The 10814-nt window shown below is 44.7% G+C and overlaps 1 protein-coding gene across 1 annotated transcript in view; it reads left to right on the top strand.

Annotated features, from left to right (window-relative positions):
- The window catches only part of CYB5B (cytochrome b5 type B), a gene marked incomplete in the record, with an annotated part of 15372 nt that extends 5163 nt beyond the window's left edge, over nucleotides 1-10209 (top strand). Inside the window, 2 exon segments of the mRNA XM_073605928.1 lie at nucleotides 3027-3061; nucleotides 4321-10209. Of these exon segments, the coding sequence (XP_073462029.1) occupies nucleotides 3027-3061; nucleotides 4321-4408 (123 nt within the window).
- Between the last annotated feature and the right edge of the window lie 605 nt (nucleotides 10210-10814).

Genomic DNA, 10814 nt, shown 5'->3' with positions numbered 1-10814 from the left:
TCAACGACCAAGCCATCAAAGTGACCATAAACCAGGATGGGATTCAGGTCATTGCGCTATAAGGTCTGGAGACTGGTAGGGCCCACAAAGAGTCTGATTATGTGCGAGTACCATGCTCCTGGGCCAACTTAGTGCCATGAGGATTACTGGGATGTCTTCCCTCGCCATCCTCCGGAGCAGGCAAGGCGGGTGCTTGAGATGGGAGGGGACGCGGGCGCTTCAGTTGGGAGCTTGAGATCCGTGCTATAAATATGCAGTGTTACTGTACTGATGACACTGGCTGGGAAGAGGTTAACACCAGGGGCATTCAAGGGATTAAATGTGTCACTGGGGGGTGCTTACTGTGTGGGGATTGCTCTGACTGGGAGAACAGCGAGATCCATGTTCCTGCTTAGTAGGAACACAATAGCCCTATGTTCTCCCCTGTCAGAATGGTGATCTGCCTTGTTTACATAAGCAGATTGCCGTTCTGCCTCTCTGGGGAAGGATCGCGGGTTGCCAGTGGACATCCCTTCTGCTGGACCCGTTGATTGGCTCCCCCTTTGTCCAATCTGCACACGCACCCCCCCCAGAGGTTACTGCACGGAGCGATGTACAGGTGCGTTGTTTTGTGCAGCTGGGCCGCAGTAAATGTGCTGAAGGCGGTCCGGAAGTGGTTAAAGTAGAACTATAGGCAATACCTCCCAATCCCCCCCCCCATCTCTGTCCCATTTCTGAGATTTCCCTTCACTTCCTGTCCCATAGCCAAACTGGAAGTGAGAGGAAATCACTTGGGGACCCCCAGATCACCAGAACTAGTATCCCATTGGAAGATTTCCCCTCTATTACTTTTTTGGGCAGAACCCAAAATGTGGGGGTTCTCTTCTATATTTCACTTTCAATGATAATGGTAAACGGGACAAATCGAGAGGGGTAATCTCCCTAACAGGGGCACAGACACCAATCAAAACTGACAGGGGGTCCAACCCATCTCTACTCTATACAAACTTAAAAAAAAAAAAAAAGTATTGCCTTTTAGTTATACTTTAAGGGGTTGGTGGGGAAGGCTCTCTATCTGACATTTCTGTAAGTGGAAATTATGCTGTAAGCTTCCCACTAAGAGATCCGCTGAAGAAGGTCACATGTTTTGAAATCCACTTCGATTTTGTGGACTTGGTATACATTTTAATATACTTTTTATATTTATAGTTATTATTTGCTGAAACTTTCATTTAAGTCAGAATTTTGGAATACAGTGTAAAGTAGGGTCCTTCCTCCTTCCTCCTCCTCCTTCCTCCTTCTTCTTCATCCTCGACCCTCCTCTTTCCTCCTTCTTCCCCCTTCTTCCTCTTCCTCCTTCCTCCCTCCTCCTCGCGATTTCCTGTCTGAATCACATGCAGTTTCCCACACGGCTCCTGTGTGATCCCAAGGCTTGTCATAGTGATTTCACAAAGGAGTGGTGCGGGAAACCTCCCTGCATGATGGGTTTCCTTGGCTCCCGATCCCACGGTGGACATCAGCGGCCGCAGCACGGGCTTCTCCTGGCTCTCCCGTGGCTTTGTTCTAGGGATTGACCAATATTGTTTTTTTTTTTTTTTTCGTTTTTTTTCCGTGCCAATACGATATTTTGGCCACCTCTCAGGCTGATATTCTGTACATTTTAAAAAATATTTTTACACTGTTCTTTTTACATTTTTTTTTTTTTTTTTATTACTGTTATGGTTATCACAAAGAATGTAAACCTCCGTTGTGACAGTAATAGGCAGTGACAGGTCCTCTTTATGGAGGGATCTGGGGGTCTATCAGACCTCAAACCCCTCCTCTGCACTTGAAAGTATTCAAAATTTGAATACTTTATTTTTTTAAAACTGGCGCCTTTAAGATGCCGGTAATCCGGGAAGTGATGTCATGACATTGCTTCGGGATTACTAGATCTGAACGAAGCATCGGCTCTGTTCGGGTCTTCGGCCAGCTGGCGGACATGCCGGCTGGTTGCTCGGGCCTCCCGGTGGGACAGGAGAGCCCGGGCGAGCAGCTTAAGGCGGCAGGAGGGGGGGCGGGATTGGTTGTAATTACAATAAAGCTCACCATCCGCTCTAAAGAACGTATACAGCTGCATGCATCACCCCGCTAAAACCCCGCTAAAACCGATTGGTCAATTCCTACTTTGTTCCCCGCATCTCCTGCGGCTCTCTTCTCTCACACCACCCCCCCCCCCCCCACACCCCCCCCCCCCCCCCCCCCCCCGACTCCAGTGGTTCAAGCCATCCAATGGACTCCCTTCCCAACCCCCCCCCCCCACCCCCCCAGTCCCCCTGTACTGCTGCCATCGCCCGCCGTCAGACAATGTGAAGCCTCCTCACTGGTCTGGGGATTTGAAATCCCTGCAGCTTTTTCTCCTCGCAGTGCTGACAGTACGGGCTAGCCGGTTTCTGATGGTCAGCACCGTCCATATGACCAATTAGAATCCCTGTGGTTCGTATTGTCAGAACTGCAAGGAGAGGAGAGAAAGCCACAGGGGTTTCAAATCCCCGGACCGGTGAAGTGGTGTTTTAGCATCCGATGTGCAGGAAACAAAACCATAGGGGGAGCTCAAACCGCAGCCACTGATGTCCACAGGGAAATCGGGAGCCAGAGCTGCTGAAACCCATCATGCAGAGAGGTTCCCCGCACAGCTCCTTTATCAACTCAGGCTCAAAATCACAATAACAAGGAGCGGTGTGGGAAACCGCATGCGTTTCGGACAGGTATTGCACCACATTCCTGTTCAAATCGCATGCAATTCTTTGCAGTGAGATTTGCACCCATTTATTTTGTATGGACACAAATCGCACTGCAAAGTATCAGTTTCCAGTATTGGGAGCATTTTCATGAGAATTCCTATATCAGTATCTGTGCATCCCTAGTGTAAAGGATTGGCTCACTCTTCATGTGTTATTACCATTCATTTCAATCTTTGTACCCATCAGATCGTTGACATGTTACATATGTACTTGCACCATTCATTTTAACCTTCTTCTTCTTTTTTTTTCTTCCTCTTTTTGTAGGATGATTTGATCACAACATCTTCCAGTTCTTCCAGGTAATTATGGAAGTTTCATTATGAGTAACTTTAAAAAAAAAAAATTGATATGCTAAATATAATCTCTTTTCAGCAAACCTTACCTCTGAAGAAGACCCCAAATGTATGGGTCGAAACGTGTCAGACATTGTTATACCTCAGACATTGTTATACCTCAGACATTGTTATACCTCAGACATTGTTATACCTCAGACATTGTTATACACCAGACATTGTTATACACCAGACATTGTTATACACCAGACATTGTTATACACCAGACATTGTGTAATGTTTTGTATAATTTTGATGTTTGCAATTTTTTGCATTTGGTATGGCTATGCCCCCATCAGAGCTCATTTTTTAACACTAATAATATCTTATTTTCTAAATCTATTTTCTAATGTAATGTTTCTTATGTATACTTATTCAATTACTCTATATTGCTGCGAAACCCCCCCCTGGGGAACTTTTCCCCATTTTTCATTATGAGTAACTTATCTGAAGTTACAGTTTAGCTTTATATTGAAGCGAAATATATATATATATATATATATATATATATATATATATATATATATATATATATATTATACACTATACACAGTGGAACCTTGGATTATGAGTATAATCCGTTCCAGGAGAATGCTCGTAATCCAAAGTACTCGCATATCAAAGTGAGTTTTCCCATTGAAGTCAATGGAAACTAAAATAATTCGTTCCGCATTGACTTCAATGGGATGCAATACCGCATGCGGCGGAAAAGGCCCGAGGACACTTCGGCTGACTTCGGAAAGACCCTGTTCACGAGCCTTTCCGAGGTCAGCCGAACTGTCCTCTGGCCTTTCCGTGCATTTTCGAACGCCGACGATTGGCGCTGTTCGTCTCCGGCGCCCCCCACCTCAGGCCAAAAGCGGTACTGCACTCCGCTTTTGGCTTGAATCCTGCTTGTTTTGCGAGACAACACTCGCAAACCGAGTTAGGCTTTTTAGAAATACAGCGCTCGGTTTGCGTTTAGTAGAGGCCGCTGCATCCCAGTTGACATGAATAGGACCGCCCTGCATGTGGATTCCCTGCGGCAGACACGGCCCTTCACACTGGTGGACTCTCGTGTGAACGAGGTCTAATGCAATATCGTTTTGGGGCTGTTGGTGGTTCTGATTTGTATTTGTCAGCAGCAAAACTCCTTTCCCACTGTCAGTGCCCTCTGGGTCATGAGTAACCCCCCCCTTCACAGGACAATACGATTAATTCTCTTCCTTCTTCTTCTCTCTCTGCAGTTCTTGGCCCAATTGGCTGATCCCCACGGTGGCTGTCCTGATCCTGGCCTTCATGTACCGTTTTTACACTGCTGACAGCCGTTCCTGAGTACCGGCCACGCCCCGCTGGCGTTCCTCACGCACAAGGAAATGAGCAGGATCCGGACCCCAAGAGCGCTACCTGTCATCTGTAGCTCTGCCACGGGTCCAAATTGACATTGTTCGGAACCTCCGCATTCTAATTTGCTGACGAGACCTTTTATTCCATGCTGTGAGCCTGCGTTTGTCTTTTTATCCTTGTCTAAACCCTGGATGTTTTTTTTTATGGGACTCGGTAACGGAATCTGTCAGATTGTGTCACAAAGCATGCCTATAGTACTCCTCCTATCCACGTCAGGAGCCTTCCCTTCTTCTGATTTGTTCACCATCTGCCTGTATTATTACTGTCTTACAGTAACGCCTTCTTTGGTGTGGTGAAGCCGTGAGTGCGCGCCGTCCATTGACCTTCCCCACCCAGACGCAGCTTTCTGCTGCCTCCAGCTTGGTTGGATCAGTTTCTGATCTTAGGCAAGAATTTGAATATTATTAGTGTTGGACAGCGCTAAAATAAAAATGAATGAATAAAAATGAAATAAAACTAAAAAGAAAATGTGTAACTGTGTGAATAATCGCTGTCCCAATCTGCAGATTTTGATTACCATAAATCTACACGGCACCAAAAACATATATCAAAATTCATCAACCTGCAAATTGATTCATAAATAAAAATGATAAAAGTGACGTCATCACGCATGCCGCTAGCTGAGCTTGCAGCCTGGTATTTGTAGCTGGCTACGCTGTAAAGTACAAGCTATCTGTTCCCTAGTGTCGGATTGACACTATGAATTCTAATATATTATAGGTATAGGTGTTACCATAAATCTACACAATCCAAAAATGGCATATTAACACCAAAAATATTATTACTATTTAAGGTACTTATATAGCGCCGTCAATTTATGCAACGCTTTAGATATACATTGTACATTCACATCGGTCCCTACCCTCAAGGAGCTTACAATCTAAATCAAAATTCATCAACCTGCACATTGATTCATAAATAAAAATGACGTCATCCCGCACGCTGCTAGCTGAGCTCGAAGCCTGTTATTTGCGGCTGGAGCCGACTACGTGTTAAAGCGATACTACAAGCTGTTCCCTAGTGTCAGGTTGACACCATGAATTCTAGGAATTATAATATATTGTACAAAAAGGTTGCCGAGTGTCTGATAGTCATCAGTACCACATCCTGTAAATATAGCGAGCAAAGAAATCTGGGATTTTTAGGGTGCAAAAACACAAAAGTGTAGAGAATTGGAATCTACCGTATATATAGGATATATTTATGATGACAATGTGTTGATTCTTTTAATGTTAAAATAACATTTAGATTTTTTATTTATTTTATTTTTTTTATACTTTTGTGTTGCGTTTTTGCACCCTAAAAATCCCAGATTTCTTTGCTTGCTATATTTATATATAATATATTAGAGGTGTAGGTATTATAATATAGGTATTGCCATAAATCTACACTATCCCAAAATATCATAGCACAAAAAAATATATATATATATCTTGCAGCCTATTTGCAGCAGGAACCGGCTATGTGACAAGCTGCCCCCCCCCCCCAGTGTCAAGTAGGAATTATAATATAGGTATTACCATATATCTACATTATCCCAAAATATCATATCCGCACCAAAAACGTATATCGCAATTTTTTCAACCTGCACATTGATCAAAAATGACCTCATCATGATAAGCGACGTCATCGACGTCATCGCGCTTGTCGCTAGTTGAGCTCGCAGCCTGTTATTTGTGGCTGGAGCCGGCTACGCGTGTGATACTGCAAACTGTCTGTTCCCTAGTGTTGAGGTTGACACGCTGAATTTATAATATATTTTAGGTACTACCATAAATCTACACTATCCCAAAATATATTCGCACTGAAATATACGTATGTGTGTGTAATTTATATATTCATTGGAGCGATTTGACAGTTTAACCACTTCCATACCGGGCCTATTCTGGCACTTTTCTCCTACATGTAAAAAAAAATCATAATTTTTTTTTTTTTGCTAGAAAATTACTCAGAACACCCAAACATTATATATATATTAGCAGAGACCCTGGGCAGTAAAATGGCGGTCGTGGGAACTTTTTTACGTCGCATGGTATTTGCAATTTTTCAAACGCGTGTTTTTTTTTTTTTTTTTTTGGGGGGGGGGGGGGGGGAATAGAACGGTTTCATGAATTGAAAAAGACAAAACTGTAAAGGTAGCCCAACTTTTTTATAAAATGTGAAAAATGATGTTACGCCGAGTAAATGGATACCTAACATGTCACGCTTTAAAATTGCGCACACTTGTGGAATGGCGCCAGACTTTGGTACGTAAAAAAAAAAAAAAAAGTTAAAGTGCCACCTATGGGGATTTTTTACAGGTTACCGGTTTAGAATTAGAGGAGGTCTTGGGATAGAATTTTTTGCTCTTGCTCGAACGCACGCGGCGATACCTCACACGTGTGATTTGAACGCCGTTTACATATGGGGGGCGACTTACGTATGCGTTCGCTTCTGTGCGCGAGCACACGGGGACGGGGCGCTTTCATCTTTATTTTATTTTTTATTGTTTGTTTTACTTTAATTTTTTACACTTTCTTTTTAAAAAAAATGTGATCACTTTTATTCCTATTACAAGGAATGTAAACATCTCCTGTAATAAGAATAGGGCGTGTCACGTCCTCTTTATGGAGAGATCCGAGGTCTATAGGACCCCACATGTCTCCTCCCAGGTCAGAAAGATCGAGATCAAAAAAATAAACTGTCTCGGGCCTTTCCAGCTGCGTCCCCGGCATTGTTTACTTCCGCCGGCCCGGATGTGATGTCATAAGGTTGCGCCCAGGCCTCCGGGAGTCATAGAGATGACTGGGGACCATCTGGTCACCAGAAATCTCTGTGCTCAACTTGCCGATTTTTTTCATTCTCCGGCTTGCCAATCGCTGCACCGGAGGGCGGTGGGAGGGATGTCCCCTCCCGCCGTCTGTAAGAACGATCAAGCGGCTGAACAGTGCAGAGAATCGCTGGCTGAAAAAGATGATATCTGGATGATGCCTGCAGCTGCACCCGTCCTTCAGATATCCCCGCTCAATGCCCAGGACGTCATGTGACATCTTTGGGCTGGAAGTGGTTAAATCACATGACAAGTCGCAGCCTATTGCCGGCAAAGGCAACGTTCCAATTGGTGCGAAGCCGACTTGGCCGCGCCCCGCTGCTTTGCAAAAGTGGTCCCTGCACTACCTTTGCCGATTTCCGCTCAGACTTCAATAGACATGTGTGCATGAAGCCGCACAGATGTCTTTTCAAGTAGCACCTGAAATCGCGATGACCTGCTACATTTGATTTCAAAGTAGCATCAATGTGAACCGGGACTAAAACCTGGAAGCCGATTGGTTTCTCTTGCGGAGCCGCGCCAGATTTTGCACTCTCCGTTTTTAGTAAATCAACCCCAAAAGTGTCAGCCCAACGCTTTGGGAACACACAGCTTGCAATATCACTTTTAAAGTATATCTGGCTCTAAATGCAAATAACAGGCGCCGAGCTCAGCTAATGGCGTGCGTGATGACGTCACTTTTATCAAGGTGACATTGTTTTTATTTATTAATCAATTTACAGGTTGATGAATTTTGATATAGGGTTTTACTTTCAATCATTTAAAAAAAAATAATTTTAATGTACAAATACAATAGGCCTGAACACCGGAGAGGCATATCAGAAAACATGGTAAAAAAATAAAAAAAAATAATCAGAAGAATGGATTGATAAATGCTATTGGTGCTGATATATTTTGGGATCCTTTCAATCTTATGGTAATAACTATGGGACATGGTGATTAATCACACAGTTGCACTTTTTTTTTTAATTATTATATTTTATAATATATACCATTTTATATAATGTATATCAGAATAATTATAATAATTTAATCATTTATAGCGCTGCCCAACATTACTAATTTACATCGGAGGTGTTTTTAACACACATTTTAGGATAGCGGCTGCTTAATTCACTTAATGATAATCCGGTGGTGCAGATTTTGTTTTTGTTTTTTAAATACTAAGAATTTGAATAAACGGTTAGGAAAATGATTTTTGCCCCCTATTAACCTTTACTTTTGAGGCGGATTCTCCACCTAAAATGGGCATTTTGGGGTAAAATAATTAATAAAAAAATATTCAGCACATCTCTTTCGATCTACGCACGTTTCTCTGGTCCAGAAAAATACCTGACGATCTGCCAAAAGTTTGGCGAGTTCCTAAATTGTTTGCGCTGACCACACCGTGCCTTTTTTTTGCTGGATTGAAATCCCAACCAGTGTGGTCAGCCCACGGCTGCTGCAGAACTCTGCCTAGCTCCGCCCCTCTCTACATGCCTACACTCTTTTTTTTGTTTTCTTTTTTTTTCTTTTAATCCCAGCAAAACCGCTGCTTTGACTCCACACACTGTAAGTAGTGAAAAGGGGATCTTGGGAGGTGTAGTTCTGGGGGCGTGTCTAAGTCAGGAGGAACTGAGCTGCCAGGCGAGTGATGATATCACTGGGGAGGAGTCAAAGGTGTTCCTCGCTACAGGAACAAGGTATAAGAAAGGTGAATGGCGAGACGTTCTGTACAGAGGGAGAGGTGGAGGTCCTGGGTAAAATTTGGGGAATTCCCTTTAAGAAGCTGGGGTCAGAGGTCACCAAGTGCTATGCATACGAGCTCATTATGCCTTTGTCTTGCAGGTCTTTATTTAAAAAAAAAAAAAAGTTATAATTACCTCCTCTGTGTAAGGGTTTTGCATAAAGTGGCCCCTGATCCTCCTCTTCTGGGGTCCCCTGGTGGCACTCTTGTATCCTCCTCTTCTGGGGTCCCCTGGTGGCGCTCTTGTATCCTCCTCTTCTGGGGTCCCCTGGTGGCGCTCTTGTATCCTCCTCTTCTGGGGTCCCCTGGTGGCGCTCTTGTATCCTCCTCTTCTGGGGTCCCCTGGCGGCGCTCTTGGATCCTCCACTCCTGGGGTCCCCCGGCGGCGCTCTTGGATCCTCCACTCCTGGGGTCCCCCGGCGGCGCTCTTGGATCCTCCACTTCTGGGGTCCCCCGGCGGCGCTCTTGGATCCTCCACTTCTGGGGTCCCCCGGCGGCGCTCTTGGATCCTCCTCTTCTGGGGTCCCCCGGCTGCGCTCTCGGATCCTCCTCTTCTGGGGTCACCCCCCCCCTGTGGAGAGTTGCTTTCTGTAGCTCTCGAGTCCCGCTGCTGCATCCATTGACACAGACAGCAGGACTCGGCCCCGCCCCCCCCTGTCACTGGATTTGATTGACAGCAGTGGGAGCCAACGGCTCCTCCCGCTATCAATCTATCCAATGAGAACCCGAGACAGCGGTTGGAGCGGCTGTGCTCGTCGCTGGAATGATCGGGCTCAGGTAAGAGAAAGGGGGGGGGGGGGGCAGCTACAGCACAAAAGGTTTTCCACCTTAATGCATAGAATGCAAACCACGAGGGTTTACAATCCCATTAAATGTGGCAGCTGCATTCGTTTTCTTTTTTAGGCTCCCCCCCCCCCCCCCCCTATGTTTTCACCTGGTGATCTGGCCAGTAGCACACCTCCTGAGTTACTGCACACCACCACCCCCCCCCACTCTGGATGAAGGAGCACAGGGGGGGCACTAGAATTGTTAATCTGGGAAGAGCGGAGTGTTTATATGTATTAGAAAAAATTTGAATACACTAATATATATTGAAGCCAAACTCAACTTTTATAAGCAGGTATAGCAAACGGTTATTGTTTTCTCTTTGGGATAAAGGTTCTACATAATTTTAATAAAAGCTGATCATTGTAAGCACCGCTGTCAGTGGTTAATGGTTTGTGTCTCATCCCTGTAAACTGATACATTCTGCTGGAGAGCTTGATTTTTTTTGTGAAATGGAAGACTTGCCGGCTGGATCACCAGATGAAAATAGAAGAAAGAAAGCTTAAGCGCCCGTTCACACCCCAAAAACGTCCTCCAGATCTGTTCCGGATGTGTTTGCATGCATTTTTTTTTACGTTTTTTTTTTTTTTTTTTTTAAATCAATTCCAGATGCTTTTTTTTCTTCTTTTTTCCTGTTATTTTTACTTTAAAAAAATAAAGAGTAAAATAAATAAGAATACATTTTTTTTTTTTTTAAAAGCGCCCCGTCCCGACGAGCTCGCTCACAGAAGTGAACGCATACGTGAGTAGCGCCCGCATATTAAAACGGTCCCCTTGCCCCGTTTTACTTACCTGAACCCCTTCAGTCGGAGGGGACGCGCTTCTCCATGGGCTCCCAGCTCTTGATTGGCTAGATTGATAGCAGCGCAGCCAGTGGTTACTGCTGCTGTCAATCAAATCCAGTGACGCAGGGGGCGGGGCCGAGTCCGGCATTTTGTGTCAATAGGCGTAAATGCTGGACTCGGGAGCGTGCC

This window comes from Aquarana catesbeiana, linkage group LG11 (assembly GCF_042186555.1).
Source record: "Aquarana catesbeiana isolate 2022-GZ linkage group LG11, ASM4218655v1, whole genome shotgun sequence".
Classification (NCBI taxonomy): Eukaryota; Metazoa; Chordata; class Amphibia; order Anura; family Ranidae; genus Aquarana; species Aquarana catesbeiana.
The sequence above is the reverse complement of the archived record's forward strand: the minus strand, read 5'-3'. Positions and strand labels throughout refer to the sequence as shown.